This window comes from Mytilus galloprovincialis, chromosome 6 (genome assembly GCF_965363235.1).
Source record: "Mytilus galloprovincialis chromosome 6, xbMytGall1.hap1.1, whole genome shotgun sequence".
NCBI lineage: Eukaryota > Metazoa > Mollusca > Bivalvia > Mytilida > Mytilidae > Mytilus > Mytilus galloprovincialis.
The window spans coordinates 42483-61265 of NC_134843.1; the positions used below are offsets into that span (position 1 = coordinate 42483).

At 33.7% G+C, this 18783-nt stretch overlaps 1 protein-coding gene across 3 annotated transcripts in view; it reads left to right on the forward strand.

Moving 5' to 3' along the window:
• Positions 1 to 706: 706 nt before the first annotated feature.
• LOC143078644 (MAM and LDL-receptor class A domain-containing protein 1-like) overlaps positions 707 to 18783 on the forward strand; it is a 141888-nt gene continuing 123811 nt past the window's right edge. For 2 of the 3 annotated variants that reach the window (XM_076253491.1, XM_076253492.1), the window contains exons 1-2: positions 707 to 865; positions 8870 to 8931. In XM_076253491.1, coding sequence (XP_076109606.1) covers positions 784 to 865; positions 8870 to 8931 — 144 coding nt within the window. In that variant the 5' untranslated portion in view covers positions 707 to 783. The remainder of the gene's footprint in view (positions 866 to 8869; positions 8932 to 18783) is intronic. The other variant, XM_076253493.1, reaches the window with a different exon arrangement.

Genomic DNA, 18783 nt, shown 5'->3' on the forward strand with positions numbered 1-18783 from the left:
TAGTCAACAAGGGGTGTCTCATCCTTTCTGTATATAGTCAAAATTAATCAAAAGAACATGACAGTGTGTTTATTTTTTTAATTTTCCGACGTCAAACTTTATTGCAATGTATCTTGTTCAATCGTTTATGTTATGTAATTAAAAGAGTTGATAAATTCTAAATTGTAAATAAAAGGGAAAACGTCTTTATTATTAATAAATGTACATGTATATATATATATATATATCATTTACCTATAATGAATAAACAATAGTTTGAAAGTATAGTTTTGGCTAATGTTGCGATGTCGTTTTCACACGCATGACTCTGAACTTGACAATGTTATTCAAATTTATAACATATACGCATATGAATATACATTACGGTTGAATTTTAAAAGGCAATCAACACGTAAATACGTTGTTTGATTTACAATATGTTTTGATTAGATTTAAGGCCCCAGATTTTACCCTGTATTTATACCTGTAAGTGAAATTACTTGTTAAGAGATGAAAATTAAAAAGCTCTTTTGTTATTATTGTTGTCGATGACATACTATATCTCGATAAATGAACCTTTGTTTATGTATTAAAGTCGCCCACTACGTCATGAGTATATGGTAACGAGAGCTTCGGGGAAAATACGAGCGCACGGGTGAATGATTCCGGGTATATAAAGCAAAAGTTCTAGAAACCCAGTGATAGACAGGATAGAGTTCTACAGATATATAACATACGACGTGAAAAAACAAGACATTGACTGTTTGTCCAGTTACTACTTCTCGTGTCTTTATAATTTTCAACATGAAAATTACACTGTTTTGTGTGTTGGTATTTTGGACGATTTGTATGACTACATCGAGAGAGATTCCACAACAGTACTCACGTAAGTAAAATGATTTTAGTAGTGAACTTTTACTCGTTTATGTAAAGCAAAATTATATCCGGGTAAAATTTGATCCGGAGGAAAAAATGTCACAGTAGTTATTTTCTTATCCGGAGGAAAATATTTCCCTGGGATATTTTTTCCTTTGCCGTGAAATTCTATCTGGGCTGTGAACTTATTGAATATTTATTAGAATAGAAAAAAAACTTATCCTTTACAAATACTATGAAATAATAATAGTGTATTTGAATTAAAGCTAAATTGTTAAAAAAATGTGTTATAATGGAAAATAATTTCACAAATTCTCTTTGAAAAAGTTTCCTGAAATATTCAAGTAAATATCATTCTTTTAAAACGAAAATTATCATGAAACATAAAAAAGAAAACCAGAAGTAATTTCAAAGATCGTAGGTGTGAAATAATATTATGTTTAAATAAGGTAAGTGGAATACATGTAAAAGTGAGTTGTTTTCAGATCTCAGTACAAATATAAATTAAAAGGTAAAGTTAGAAACATAGTTGCATTACTAGTTTTTGTAGAACATATAATCCGACTTTTAACGATATTCCGGATAGTTGGAACAGTTTACAGGCATGATGTAAATACGGTAAAAATTGTTTATTTGTGTGCTAACTTGTGCTCACGTAGAACCAAATTGTTATTTGACAAATAGAGTGATACTCAGTACTGTTTTATTAAATGTACATTTATTTATATGACATATGAAGAAAACTCGTGTTTCTATTACCTCTTATGATAACATCGCAAATGAACACTATTCAAAGTTTCTTACATGTATATAAGTAGTACATTTGATTTTTTGTGTGTGTATTCATGTAAGATCTTATATATTTTTAAACTAAATTATTAAAGGATTGTGTACGATATTCGTGTGCCTGCCCTACATTGGCTCCTTTTAAAGGACATGCAAAAGTAGTTGATAGCCCCTCCTCTTATTATTATTTTTACAAAACACCAATATGGCAATTTTTGAAAGTGAATATTTGACTGTTTCGAACGTAAGGGAGCTACCATTTGGTTTTTATTGGGGGGGGGGGGGGCAGGACAAAATTTTTCATCATAGCCGCCCCACCCCCCCATCCGTTATTAGTTTTTAGATATTAGTTTATCCTGACTTTTTTTTACCTAAATTGTCATCCTGCCTTTTTTTTTGCAAAGTGTCTCACCCTGCCTTTTTTTTTACTCAAAACTCCTGTCCTACCTATTTTTTTCAAATTTCATCCTAGCCCCCCCCCCCCCCCCCCCCCCATAAAAATCAAATGGTAGCTCCCTAAAGTGTTCTTAAGCTCGGGATCACATGAAATAATTTTTGATAAATCTGCAGATGCGGATACGTCAACGTATACGATGCGGTAGTTACGTTTTTAAATGACCGACCAGTCACCTAGATGTTAACAGTTATGGAAGAAATTGATTATGATGATATTTTTAACTATATAAATAGTTTTGTCTGAGACAAAGATGTAGTTGTTGATTGTATGGAAATCAGATAAATCATAGCATAAGGGAGCTACCATTTGATTTTTATAGAGGGCTAGGATGAAAAATGTTGTCCTGTATTTTTTTTTTAGTTAAAATCTCTGTCCTGCCTTTTTATTTTTCACTCTATGCGGTCCTGTCTTTTTTTTTTTTTTTTATTGTTTATCCTGACTTTTTTTACATAAATTGTCATCCTACCTTTTTTTGCCAAGTTGCTCATCCTGCCTTTTTTTTTACTCAAAACTCCTGCCTATTTTTTCAAATTTCATCCTAGCCCCTCCCCCATAAAAATCAAATGGTAGCTCCCTAACAATATATTGGAACAAAAGCAATTTTATCAGCTGGATAGTATTTATTTGTGAAATGTTATTTGTCTTATTAAATCATGGTGTAAGTCATCTTTTTAAATAAATGAATATATAAGAAATAAGATTCAAGGAAAAATTTCACTATGAAATAGATTCAGGAACATATTATATTATTATCTTTAAAAGATAAATTGCTCATAATTACCTCCCTTTGATAAATTTTCCAAATTTGTTCTACCTTTGTGAAACATTTTACAATCATAGTCTGGTATATATTGATTGCGAGTAACTTACATAGTAGTTAAAGTCATAAGAAACGAGTGACCGGTGAAAAATAATGTTATCCAAATTCTTGAACCAATGCAAACAAACATCATAAACTTAGTCTTCTGTGCACGAATTTATAATTTTTTTCGTGTAAATTTCGTATAATCGTCAATTTTTTTTTCAATCCGTCAGTGTTGTTGTGAAAATATGGCAGGTAATTAAAGTTCGTGTTTTGAAGCCGAAGTTTAACGATTGTCACCTGTTTGTCAACAATCGACAAAAAATCAACAAAAAAGCACGGAAATTTAGCACGTGTTTAATATGTAAATTCAGATAATAGTTTATTTTAAGGACATCCATGCGTATTGTGATCACCGGATTTTTACGAGATGGGTCACACTGAGGTCAAGACCCTCAGATTTTTTTTGCGTATAAGATGTATAAATTTTACACACCTCAGAAAGGACCATCCATCCCATCCCCCTTTAGCAGACATTAACTGGAATGGCCCAATAGCAATCATAAACGAAGCAGTATTTTAGATAAGCAAAAAAATTAGAACACAATTATATGTTAATGTCACAATACAAAAAGAAATGAAATTCGTCATCTAAGACTCCACATTTTTTACATAATCTTTGTGCTCTTGGTGTTTCTGTACCTTCCTAATTCAATGCCTAGGGAATGATCACTTGTCTGAATTTTGAGAGTAACTGCCTATATAAAATTATTGCAATTTAAATATTCCTGAGACTGACATATATTTTTAATTTCCCATGTATAGATAATGTATGCTGGGACCAAAGACGCGTGCTTTTTCTTTCACTTCTTTAACAACCGTTTATGTCAACAACAAAAATGCAATATTAGCGGATTGTAAATCTGTATTAAGGTGTGTTATAAAATTAAAAGTAATATTATTGTAATTTCAGATAACGTAATGCCACTTTACTTTTCAGAGACATTAATGTTTTTAAATGACTTTAGTAATGACCATCAATAGCCGTTAGCCAAGAAAAATAGTTTTTAAAAGTATAAAAGGAAAAAATCTGATTAAAAATAAACATTTACTTGTCAGATTTAAAAAATTTTCCCCTCAATTAAAGTTTTCGAAATTCCGGCAACATTATTATTTACTCTAAAGTTGTCTAAGGGCCAATTTTATAAATTAGCCGGTTGTAAATATTGAGGTGTAACTCTTATCTTAATCTGAGTTATTTTTTTTTCGAACCTGCGACTTTTGTCGCAAAAGCGAGACAATCCTACATTCTGACGTCGTCTTCTGCGACGGTGTTCACAAATATTCACTCTGTGGTTAAAAATTTTGAAATTACAATAACTTCCTTAAACTATCATGCATTTCTACCAATCTTGGAGAGAAGCTTGTTTATAAGCATAAGAATAGTATCCAGAAGTAAATTGTTTTGGAAAAAAATCCTGTTTATCCGTATTTTACTTATAAATGGACATAGTTTTTCTGTTAGTTATCATTTAAAATCACTCTGTCATTATTTTTTTTTTGTTAAATTTTAATAACTTTCTTAAAATATTCTGGATTTCCGGAACGATTTTTTAGTGTACGTGACGCTTATGCTGCCCTAAATACATTCGGCGTAGTACAGTTTCTAATTTGCATCCTGATAATTTGAATAACAAATCGTAATTGACAAATAAAATTAGCGTACCATTATTTTTTTTCAATACTTCAAACGGTTAGCGTATTTGGTTGTCCAAACTGACCGTACGACCAGTGGATGTTGTCTGTTACCATGGTTATAATGTTTTTTTTTTAGCCGGTGTTATTGTATGTCTTGACTTTGGATTTTTGTTTTCTCTGTTGCATCTTTTCACATTAATGTATCTGAGGCTTTTTACAGAGCATAATGTTAGCGTTGTTAGGGTTTGCTCATCTTTCAAGGCTGTACGGTGATCCTTGTAGTTATTCATACTATAGTCCTTGACCTTTGGTAGGCCACACTGACAAACATAGCACGTCTTATGTTGCTGTAATTTTTTCTTCACATTTTCCCCACAGGCACTCGTCTCATAATTTATTTCCCCTATATACCGTTATTTAAGGTATAAAGGATTTTTTTTTCTGAGACAAGTGCCTGTGATTTTCCCCTCTTTTCCAGATCCTAATTTTTACCCTATATTATCCCTCATACCCACTTTGTTTACCCCTATACCACACATCCTCATTGTTTTACGCTCTATGTATCTCACATTTTAAAGCTTAGGGCTTACTAAAAATAATAAAAAGAGATACATAGCAAACTAAGCATTGAGAGAGCCTGAAAATATCTCAGATCTGCAGTGACATCACAACATGTAACTGACCAATCAATGATTAGCATATGTGTTATATAAACAATGCTGAGAGGTGATGCGGATAAGAATCCTCTAGATTTTCCATACACTTCAATGCAATTAATTTAATTGATATATATTGACGCCAGTTGAATCTAGTAATTTTACCCACTTAATATTGTTAAAGACACTATATAATATCTCCATTTTGATTTTTATCATACTATATCCTATGGTTAAAAAATAATCAACAATATAAATAATCAGTTATCACCTTCAAATAGATGAAAAATCTAGAGGAATCCTATCTGCATCACCCCTTGAAAAATTTAAATGCCAGGATGTCCGGATCTGAGACACTTTTTATAGTTCCAACACAGGCACTTGTCTCAACCCCCCCCCCCCCCATTCCCATATATGCCTAATATAAGGTATAAAGGATTTTTTTTTTGAGACAAGTGCCTGTGATTTCCAAAAGCAAATTTTTAACAAAAGAGGATCTAATGTGTCATTGCTTTACATGTACACTTTTAAATTAATCTTTAAACTGATCCGCTGAATGTGATAGTATTATACTAGTCCCAGCTCTCAGGGAGCAAACTCTATGAAAAAACTAATACTAATGTATTTCAATACATTTAATATCGTGCATAAACAGTATTGTATGTTGCGTTTCTAAACGACAGTAATATTTACAGCTAATTTCCTAATGCATGTAAATTAAGACTTTGGTTAACTTGCTTGCTTTGTTTGTATACTCTGACAATTGTAATTGGGATAACTTTGAAATTCCTAAAGTAAATAGTGTATATAATGTTGTTGTGTAATTTATATTTCGTTCATTTCTTTGGTGGTGGAACTGTTCGACACACGAAAGTATGGTTACCTTATAAAGGGTGTAAAGATCAGAGAAGATAATGCCCAAATGGCAATCAAAATTAAATATATATCGTGACAGGTCACAGTTTAATTATGCTAATTATATACAGTTCGAGGATGCTAATGTTAATTATAAAGCTTGAATCAGAGACATATAATACATTAATACATATTGTATTATATGTCTCTGCTTGAATTAACGTTTATAACAGAGCAATCAAGCCTACGAAAGTTTTACTCTACAAACATTAGGAAATTAGCTGTAACAAGTGTTAATAAAAAGGGAAATAGTTTGTTTGTCTAATCTGCCGCCGTTAACCATTCATTGATCGACATCATTCCGAAATTGAAAACAAGGCATAACCGTCAGTGTTTCAGGGCTTATAAAAGTCCCGCCATATGTTTGTTGACTGCATCCAAGTTACAAATATTGAAATAAGGTAATGGATAGACTGTTACCAAATTCTACCATTTTTGCACAGTCTCTTGTATTTCACTAATTTACTGTATTTTAAGCGATGGTGTTAAATTACTGATTATTTACTCATCGTTTTTTCGAACACCCTGGCACTGAAATCATCATGAGATGAGACACAGAGGCTTGTTTAGTGGATCAGACAAGGTTTTACTGTCAATGGTGATCGGCTATCCTATGAAAAAAGGTCAGCGATCGCCATGACAGTAAAACCTCTTCTGATCCACTAAATAAGCTCCTGTGGATGAGATTGGAACTGAAAGTGAAACATGTGATAGTGAACATCATAGGCGGATTTAGAGGGGGGGCCCAGGGGGCCCGGGCCCCCCCTTTTTGGGAAAAAATTTGGTTGCTTATATAGGGAATCATTGAAGCGTGACTGGAGCGGGCCCCCTCTTAGGTCAGTCAGTGGGCCCCCACTTATGAAAATTTCTGGATCCGCCACTGAACATAAGCATTAAAAAATTTCACTATAGTGTAAAATAAAATTGAGAATGGAAATGGGGAATGTGTCAAAGAGACAACAACCCTACCATAGAGCAGACCACAGCAGAAGGTCACCAACAGGTCTTCAATGCAGCGAGAAATTCCCTGACACGGAGGCGTCCTTCAGCTGGCCCTTTAACAAATATATATACTAGTTCAGTGATAATGAACGCCATACTAAACTCCAAATTGTACACAAGACTCCTGACTTGGGACGGGCGCAAAAATGGGGCAGGGTTATGAGATCTCAACCCTCCCCCTATGACTCTAGCCAATGCAGAATAGTAAATGCATAACAATGCGCGCATTAAAATTCAGTTCAAGAGAAGTCTGAGTCTGATGTCAGAAGATGTAACCAAAGAAAATAAACAAAATGGCAATAATACATTAATAAATAACATAAGACTACTCTAGCAGTCAGCTGACATGCCAGCTCCAGACTTCAATGAAACTGATTGAAAGATTATGTCTTCATCATATGAATATCAGGCACAATCGTTCCCATTAGGGGTTTAGTATCATACCATCAAAACATTTTCATATGTGAGAAGAACATAATACATTTACATGCTAGTTATTATTCACTGTTGCTATTTTACAAAATTTTCATTTGATCTTCCTGACTGATAATTTTCTTTCTCAGTGGAGTCCAATGATATAAAAAATTACTGCTAGAAACAGAGACATATCACAAAACTATATTAGAATAATGTTTCTCAAAAGTATTTCTAAAGTTAAATTTATGAGTCAGAGATAAATTTTGTCTCAACACTACACAGTCAACTGGTAGACTGGTAGACAATCTTATAGGTCCAGTAAAATGACATGAGTAGTGTGAGGTTATGCTTCCGAAACACTGACTGCTATCTTAAAAATTCTCAAAAATAAAAGTTGAGTCAAAAATACATTTTTGTTTAAACACTACAAAGTCAACTGGTAGACTGATCGACAGTCCTACAGGTCCAGTATAATAGACATTAGCAGTGCAAGGTTAGGTTTCCGAAAGGTGACTACTTTTCCAAACTTCTACAAATGCTATTTATACTAAAACACAAAATAACTCAATTTGTCTTGACATGTTAATATTATTCTCATTAGCAAAAATAGGGTTTAATTAACAAAGCCTAATCCTAGTGACATATGCTTATTACAATTAATAGGTCTTTAATCAAGCTGTGACATTTCGAGTACTTGCCACAGCATAGGTAAAATTAAATAAAAATATTACAAAATACAAACATAAATTTTTCTTTCTAAAGATAAAACATGATTTTATACAAAATCATACTTTTATGAATTTAAGCCAAATACATATATTTACTGTGGATTCATTATTATTTGTTGTATACCATTTTCGTGGTTTTCGTTGGTACCACGAATATAAATGTTCAACAAAGTACAAATTTTTTATCAGGCCGTATGCATACAGGCCGTATGCATACTTTTGGCAAAACCCCGAAGTAACATATCCACGAAAATGCAAATTTTCTGAAATCCAGGAAAATTGGTACCCACGAAAATAAATAAATCCCCAGTATATAGACAACACATGTAGTCTGAATAGAACATATTTATTCCTTTACACATTTCAAAAAAATCTGCATACAGATCTATGTTTCAGCTATCGCATTCATAAAATCCTTGCAATAATTTTTGAATTTACAGAATGTGTTAATATTGAAATTTAACTCATTCAATATCTGTTGGATTGTCATCGAAAGCAGAAAGATATAAATTGCAAGTTTAGAATTCAAAAGAACTTTACATTTTATTTGCAGGAAACGCCAGAATAGCAAAAGAATTAAATGAACTGGAACATCTATTGAAAGAACGAGAATATGTAAGTAACATGTATAACACCACTGTCCCATGGTAGGAGTAGGAATCCTGCTAACATATTTAACCCAACCACTTCTGTATGTATGTGTCTGCCCCATTAGTCAGGAGCCTGTATTTCAGTGACTGTAGTTATTAGTTGATGTGTTACATATTTGTTTTTTGTTAATTTTTTGTACATAAATTAGACCATTAATTTTTATCATTTGATCTGTTTAACATTTATCATTTTGGGGCCTTTTAGGGCTGACAATGCGGTATAGGATTTGCTTATTACATATTTATGGCTGTGCAGTGACCTAAAGTTGTTAATTTCTGTGTCATTTGATCTTGTGGATAGTTGTCTCATTGGCAATCATACCACATCTTCTTTTTAGCTCTCCTGGCCTGAAGGGCCAAGTGAGTTTTTCTCATTACTTTGCGTCTGTCGTCTTAGTCGTCGTCGTCGTCCCGTCATTAGCTTTTACAAAAATCTTCTCTGAAACTACTGGGCCAAATTAAACCAAACTTGGCCACAATCATCATTGGGGTATTTAGTTGAAAAAATGTGTGGCAGGACCAGGCCAACCAACCAAGATGGCCACCAAGGCTAAAATTAGAACATAAGGGTAAAATGTAGCTTTTGGCTTATAACTCTGAAACCAAAGCATTTAGAGCAAACCTGACACGGATAAAATTGTTTATCAGGTAAAGATCTATCTGCCCTGAAATTTTCAGACGAATCTGACAACCAGTTGTTGGGTTGCTGCCCCTGAATTGGCAATTTTAAGGAAACTATACCGTTTTTAGCTCACCTGGCCAAGTGAGCTTTTCTCATCAATTTGTGTCCGGCGTCTGTCGTCGTCGTTGTCGTCCACCGTCGTTGTTAACTTTTACAAAAATCTTCTCTGAAACTACTGGGCCAAATTTAACCAATCATTATTGGGGTATCTAGTTTAAAAAAATGTGTGGCGTGATCCTGCCAACCAACCAAGATGGTCGCCATGGCTAAAAATAGAACATAGGGGTAAAATGTAGATTTTGGTTTATAACTCTGAAACCAAAGCATTTAGAGCAAATCTGACAGGGGTGAAATTGTCTATGAGGTCAAGATCTATCTGTCCTGAAATTTTCAGATAAAATCATCATTGGGCCAATTTGGGGTATCTAGTTTTAAAAATGTGTGTCGTGACCCGGCCAATCAACCAAGATGGCGGCCATGTCTAACAATAGAACATAGTGGTAAAATGTAGATTTTGGCTTATAACTCGGAAACCAAAGCATTTAGAGCAATCTAACATGATGTAGAATTGTTTATTAGGTCAAGATCTATCTGGCCTGAAATTTTCAGACAAATTAGACAACCTGTTGTTGGGTTGCTGCCACCAAATTAGTAATTTTAAGGAAAGGTTTGCAGTTTTTGGTTATTATCTTCAATATTATTATAGATAGAGATCAACTATAAACAGCAATAACGTTCAGTAAAATAAGATCTACAAATAAGTCAACATGACCAAAATTGTCAGTTGACCTCCTAAGGAGTTATTGTCCTTTAATCCAATTTTTAACCATTTTTTAAAAATTTTAGTATACTTTTAAAAAAATCTTCTCCTCTGTAACTACTTGGCTAAATTTCACCAAACTTGGCCACAATCATCATTGGGGTATTTAGTTTAAAAATGTGTCTAATGACCTGGCCTATCAACCAAGATGGCCACCATGGCTAAAAATAGTACATAGGAGTGAAATGTAGATTTTGGCTTATATCTCTAAAACCAAAGCATTTAGAGCAAATCTGATAGAAATTAAATTGTTTATTAGATGAAGATCTATCTGCCCTGAAATTTTCAGACAAATCAGACAACCCCTTGTTAGGTTTCTGCCCCTAAAATAGTAATTTTAAATAAAATTTTGCAGTTTTTGGTTATTATCTTGAATATTATTATAGATACATGTAGAGACAAACTGTATGCAGCAATAATGTTCAGTTAAAAAAGATCTACAAGTAAGTCAACATGCCCAAAATTGTCAATTGACCCCTTTAGGAGTTATTACCCTTTATAGTCAATTTTTAACAATTTTCATAAATTTTTGTAAATTTTTGTAAATTTTTGTAAATTTTTAGAAAATATTTTCGACTGTAATGACTGGGCCAAGTTCATTATAGATAGAGATAATTGTAGCAACAAGAATGTTCAGTAAAGTAAGATCTACAAACACATCACCATCTCCAAAACTCAATTTTGTCATGAATTTATCTGTGTCCATTGTTTAATATGCACAAAGACCAAGGTGAGCGACACAGGCTCTTGAGATCCTCTAGTTTGGCTATTATCTTGAATATTGTTATAGATAGAGATAAACTGCAAACAGCAATAATGTTCAGCAAAGTAAGATCTACAAATAAGTTGATATGACTAAAATGGTCAGTTGACCCCATTAAGGAGTTATTGCACTTTATAGTCATTTCTTACCAATTTTTCTTTATTTTTATATACCTGTCAAAATTTTGACGGGACGTATTATGGTATACAAATGTCCGGTGTCCGCCTATCCATCCCTCCGTCTGTCCGTCTGTCCGGCGTAAACATGTCGCACCGTAACTTGAGAACGACTTATCCAAATTTCATGAAACTTAGAATAGTTGTTTTTTATGATGATCAAATGATCTGTATAATTTTTGGTGAAAATAAGATTAAAACTTTTTGAGTTACAGCACTTTGTTACTAAAACAGGGGTGTGTTTTTTTCACATGTCGCACAGTATCTCAAAAACGAATCTTGATTACGGCTTAAAACTTTAAACCCTTCTTAGTTATATTAATCTTAATATCTGTATACTTTTTGGTGATGATTCAAAATTTCATTTTTGTCGAGCCTGCAACTTTTGTTGCAGAAAGCTCGACATAGGGATAGTGATCCGGCGGCAGCGGCGGCGGTGGTGTTAGCTCACTTCTTAAAAGCTTTATATTTTAGAAGGTGGAAGACCTGGATGCTTCATACTTTGTATATAGATGCCTCATGTTACGAAGTTTCCGTCAGTCACATGTCCAATGTCCTTGACCTCATTTTCATGGTTCAGTGACCACTTGAAATAAAAGTTCAGATTTTTTGTAATGTTGAATTCTCTCTTATTATAAGTAATAGGATAACTATATTTGGTATGTGCGTACCTTGCAAGGTCCTCATGCCCGTCAGACAGTTTTCACTTGACCTCGACCTCATTTCATGGATCAGTGAACAAGGTTAAGTTTTGGTGGTCAAGTCCATATCTCAGATACTATAAGCAATAGGGCTAGTATATTCGGTGTATGGAAGGACTGTAAGGTGTACATGTCCAACTGGCAGGTGTCATCTGACCTTGACCTCATTTTCATGGTTCAGTGGCTATAGTTAAGTTTTTGTGTTTTGGTCTATTTTTCTTAAACTATAAATATTAGGTCAACTATATATGTTTTATGGAAGCATTGTTAGCTGTACATGTCAGCCTGGCATGGTTCATCTGACCTTGACCTCATTTTCATGGTTCACTGGTCTTTGTTTAGTTATCTTGGTTAATGTAACGTTTATGTGACAGTTGTAATAAAGCTTTATACTTAGGACTATCAACATAATATCAATGATTAGTAAAGAAGGCGAGACATTTCAGTGTGTGCACTCTTGTTGAGTTATTGAGTATTTTGTAAAAAAGGGGGAAGGTTTTTTTACATGTCGTGTCATATCTCAAAAACGATTTATGATTATTGCTTAAAACTTTACACATGTCTTTGTTATATTAATCTAAAGATCTGTATACTTTTTGGTTTTGATTCAAAATTTTATTTTAGTGACATTTAGTTTTTTGTTAAAAAGAAAAAACAGGGTTGGGGGTTTCACATGTCCCGCCGTGTCTCAAAAACAATATATGGTTATTTCTTAAAACTTTCTCAGAAACTATTTATGATTATTGCATAAAACTTCCACACAAGATGTCGGGCGTATCATGCGCTTATGGCGCAGGTGTTTATTTCTAATCTTTTACAAAAATCTTCTCTAAAACTAATGGTCCAAATTTAACCATACTTGACCATAATCATCATTGAGGTATCTAGTTTAAAAAATGGGTGCGGTGACCCTGCCAACCAACCAAGATGGCTGCCATGGCTAAAAATAGAACATAGGGGTAAAATGTAGATTTTGGCTTATAACTCTGAAACCAAAGCATTAAGAGCAATTCAGACATGGGGTTAAATTGTTTTGCAAGTCAATATCTATCTGCCGTGAAATTTTCAGATTAATCCGACAACTGGTTGTTGGGTTGCTGCCCCTGAATTGGAAACTTTTAAGGAAATTTTGCAGTTTTTAACCGGATTTTTGTGACAAAAATGTTGGTTATTGATTTGGGGATGTACGGCGGGCGGGCGGTCGGGCTGTCGGGCGGGGTGCGGGCAGCAATCAAATGTTGTCTGTGCATTAACTCATGAACCTTTCAACCAAAGCTTTTAAAATTTAATATGTTATTACTGACAACTATACGAAGGTCAAGTTCAATAATGGCGATTTTGACTTTTACCGTTCAGGAGTTATGGTTCTTGAAAGATTGAAAAATGGAGTTTCCAGTCGTGTCCGTGCATTTACGCATGAACTGTCCTACCAAAGCTTCCCAAATTTTAATATGTTGTTACTGATGACAGAATGGAGGTCAAGTTCAATAATGACGATTTTGACTTTTACCGTTCAGGAGTTATGGTTCTTGAAAGATTGAAAAATGGAGTTTCCAGTCGTGTCCGTGCATTTATGCATGAACTGTTCTACCAAAGCTTCCGAAATTTTAATATGCTGTTACTGATGACAAAATGGAGGTCAAGTTCAATAATGACGATTTTGACTTGTACCGTTCAGGAGTTATGGTTCTTGAAAGATTGAAAAATGGTGTTTCTCGTCGTGTCCGTGCATTTTCTCATGAACCATTCAACCAAAGCTTTTGAAATTTTAATATGTTGTTACTGATGACAAAATAGAGGTCAAGTTCAATAATGACGATTTTGACATTTACCGTTCAGGAGTTATGGTTCTTGAAAGATCGTAAAATGACGTTTCCATTCACGTTGTTGCATTTACTCATGAACCATTCAATCTAAGCTTTTCAAATTTTAATATGTTGATACTGATGACAAAATGGAGGTCAAATTTGATATTGACGATTTTCACTTACACCATTCATCAGTAATGGTTCTTGTGATATTGCCAGGACACAAATAAATGTTAATAAATCCGGTTTGCTGTCATTGTGACAGCCTCTTGTTGGTTATTATCTTGAATATTATTATAGATAGAGATAAGCTGTAAACAGCAATAATGTTCAGCAAAGTAAGATCCACAAAAAAGTCAACATGACCCAAAAGGCCAGTTGACCCCTTAAGGAGTTATTGCCCTTTATAGTCAATTTTTAATAATTTGGTAAATTTTGTAAATTTTTGTAAATTTTAACAAAATATTTTCCTCTGTAACTAATGGGCCAAGTTCATTATAAATTTAAATAATTGTTAGAAGCAAGAATATTCAGTAAATTAAGATCAACAAACACATCACCATCACCAAAACACAATTTTGTCATGAATCCATCTGTGTCCTTTGTTTAATATGCACATAGACCAAGGTGAGCGACACAGGCTCTTAAGAGTCTCTAGTTTATATAAGTTTGCTGCAGGAGATTTCTGGTGAGTGTTGGGCCCTTCCTTTGTTTCTTTACACCCTGCCCTGTTTTATAGAAGTTCTTGGTGCCATGCCCCCTCTCTGTTTTATTTCTTAACAGTCATTAATGATCAGCTGTCAGTTATCAGACTGTTCATTGTTGAAGGTCATCCAGTGACCTATAGTGGATATTTCTTTGTCATTTGGTCTCTTGTGGATAGTTGGCTCATTGGTATTAAATCAAACCACTTCTTTTTTATTTTTTACTAATTTTGTTTAATATAGAAATAAATTTATTTCTCCTTCAAATAGTGTAAAATTAAAGAAGTTGATCGAGAAGGCAAATTATATTTGGTAAATATCTCTTGTTTATTAAATGTTTGAGGGGAGTCTGAAAATCTCTGTTAGATAAAAAAAATAGGGGTCTGTTTCTTTTAATGATAATTTAACGAAAAATATAAATCTACCATGTGTTCATGACCATGACATAATGACTGGTCAGGGTATAAGATAGCATGAAGCCCCTAGCATTCTTGACCATACAATTTCATTTGAACATTATTGTTAAGTGATATATATAGTGTTCAGTTTCATTACAGTTTTTAATATTAGAATTAATTGGCCATGTTTACCTCGAGGACTTTACTTTGATAAGATATTTTCATTAAATACAGGTTTCTCTATATATCAATATTTGGCAAATAAATATGTCGTTGTATTAAATACAAAATTGAAATCAGATCTTAAAGATTTTATCATCTAGGTCTCTATTTCTTTCATAAAGTTAAAATTTAAAAGTTAATTATTTGGACGTTTACATGTATTTGAACTTGACATAAACTTTTACGTGTGTTTTATCAAGATAAAAATTTGATTTTGATTTTTATCTACTGTTTATCTCCATTTTGCTTTTATTCATAATTAATGTCGTGTATGTAATCTACATGTACTTCAATATCAATTTGAGAAGAATTTGACCTGTAGTGTAAAATATAAAGGTCTTTTTTGCACAAAAATCGATTTTATATTTTAAGCAACATGCAAGAATTTACCTGAACACATTTTATGAACAATTTTGGTTTTAAACATTTAAATGATACCAGAATAAAGTCTTTTTTAGTTTTTGGAAAATGACGCTTTCAGCGTCTTGTTCCAATACTGCTGACCTGAACTTCCATTACATTTCTCTGCCTTCCGCGCTTGGTTTCGTATATTTTCTTCCCCATTACATTTCTCCGCCTACCGCGCTTGGTTTCGTATTTACTATTTTACATACAAACTGGAATCTGCTTGTATTATCATGTGACTTTGTGTAGTAATCAACCGGGAACAAGTTTACATACCTCCGGTCCTTCTTATTACCAAAAAGATCGAAGTGTACCAACTAATGTAGTTAAGATACTCATAAATCTATTTTTATAACTTTATTGATTATGTGAAGTAAAATTAAAACATTTTTAAAACATTAAAGATATATAATTAATCAAGGAATACTTGATAGTCTTTTCGTTTTACAAACAACTGCCTTTTTTATAAGAAAATACAATATGTCCGTGTTGGTCCACTTTCTACTGGTTATAAGACAGATCGAAGTACCGGAAATCCATCTTTGTTTACAGAGTTACACCTGTAGAGTCTGTAACAAACTGTATCTGTATGACATGTGAATAAATTGTTGATATAGATGCTTGCTTTAATACAACGGTTTGAGAGAGCGCCGCCGATTTATTGGCGGGGCGGGAGAACAGATTTGAAGCTCTCTACGTTTGATGCGTGCACAACAGTGTGGTCATAGCTGATTCGGTGTGATCACTGTCTTACAAAGGATGCGTTTACATAATGTACGGTGTTTTATTTAGTGGAATGTCAATAAACTCACAGTAAGAGTTATTCTTTACTTGCTTTTCCATTGTTTTCCACAATAATTGTTGCGTGGTATTCTTTGAATTTCTCTGCAGTTATGGTTCTCTTTGGACATGCTTTTTTGAGGAATTCGTCTGGTTCAATAGCGTAAATCAGCCCTTCAACTACTTTTTACATAAATACTAACTTTGGCTTCAACTCCTTGTCTGGAGATCTTGTTGAAGTTCCAGTTTGGCAAGCATTTTGGAGACTTATCCATCCTCTCTTGACTTGTAATCTCTGGTGATAAATTTTGCCGCTTGACATGTTTTATTTTGTTACCGGGTAGGGGTTCCATACTATGGTTTCATATTAAATAATGAGATCAATTCCTAAAGGTCTAGTTCATTATCCAATCTGACACAAATTTCAATAACTGGAATGCCACCCAAGTTGAATATATGGTGACCCACTATAACAGCATATATATAATTACTTGGAATTGTGTTTAATACCATGATGGTTCAAAAGCATAAACTTAAATGGAGACAGAAATTTGACATGAAAGATTTTGGATTAGTGTAAACTAAAAATTAGCTTACTATGATATATATGGTTAAAGAATGATTATCAAATTGAGCAGAGTTGTTATGAAATATCAATATGGCAGAGAAGTGGTTTCAAATTTCATATAACGGGACCTGACTGACATGAAATAAAAAATCAAAGGAGTATCCCTATTTGTCTAATCTTCAAGGTGAAATAAAACAAGTATAACAATATTATAAATGCTATTGTATAAATCTACAGAAATAGAATTTGCTTCAAGTAACAAAAATAACTAAATGTATGTCACTATAGTAACTTATTTAATGAGTATGTGGGTAATTATACCCCCGCTTTAAAAAAGGGGGGGTATACTGTTTTACCTCTGTCTGTCAGTCCGTCCGTCCGTCCGTCAGTCCGTCCATCAGTCCGTCCGTCCATCAGTCCGTCAGTCAGTCCGTCCCATGAAACTTTCGTCACATTTTTCTCAGGAACTACACATCCACCCTTTCTGTAATTTGGTATCAACATTTATATATGTCAGCTATACCGTGTGATGCGTTTTCAGATTCATCACTCGACAACTTCCTGTTTACCGAACACTTGTATGATTTTACACATGATAGCCAAGTTGAAAATTTTCGTCACATTTTTCTCAGGAACTACAATACAAGGATTTCTGAAATTTGGTTTAAGGATTTATATAAGTCAGCTATACCGTGTGATGCGTTTTCAGATTCATCACTTGACAACTTCCTGTTTACCGAACACTTGTATGATTTTACACATGATAACCAAGTTAAAAATTTTCGTCACATTTTTCTCAGGAACTACAATACAAGGATTTCTGAAATTTGGTTTCAGGATTTTTATAAGTCAGCTATACCGTGTGATGCGTTTTCAGATTCATCACTCGACAACTTCCTGTTTACCGAACACTTGCATATTTTTACACTATTAATATTATCCACTTGCGGCGGGGGTATCATCAGTGAGCAGTAGCTCGCAGTTTCACTTGTTAGTCCTATATAAACATATGACCTCGGGAGCATTATTTACTATTTCTATTTACTGTTCTGATAAAAAAAATTACTATCAGTGTGTCACACTTCGCATTCAAAATTAAAAAAAATAATGAAAATATCAGTATAAAAACGTTAAAAATTGAATAAGAATGTGAAGTCATATGTTATAGGACTGGTGGGGTATAAGAGCTTGTTACTACAGGCTCTTCATAATCATTTGGTTTGAAAGGATACTAGTCCACTTGTATTTTTGTCCGTCTGATGAGTTAAGCCTTTTTCAACTGATTTTTGTCGAGCCTGCAACTTTTGTTGCAGAAAGCTCGACATAGGGATAGTGATCCGGTGGCGGCGGTGGCTACGGCGGCGGCGTTAGCTAACTTCTTAAAAGGTTTATATTTTAGAAGGTGAAAGACCTGGATGCTTCATACTTTGTATATAGATGCCTCATGTTACGAACTTTCCGTCAGTCACATGTCCAATGTCCTTGACCTCATTTTCATGATTCAGTGACCACTTGAAAAAAAAGTTCAGAATTTTTGTAATGTTGAATTCTCTCTTATTATAAGTAATAGGATAACTATATTTGGTATGTGCGTACCTTGCAAGGTCCTCATGCTCGTCAGACAGTTTTCACTTGACCTCGACCTCATTTCATGGATCATTGAACAAGGTTAAGTTTTGGTGGTCAAGTCCATATCTCAGATACTATAAGCAATAGGGCTAGTATATTTGGTGTATGGAAGGACTGGAAGGTGTACATGTCCAACTGGCAGGTGTCATCTGACCTTGACC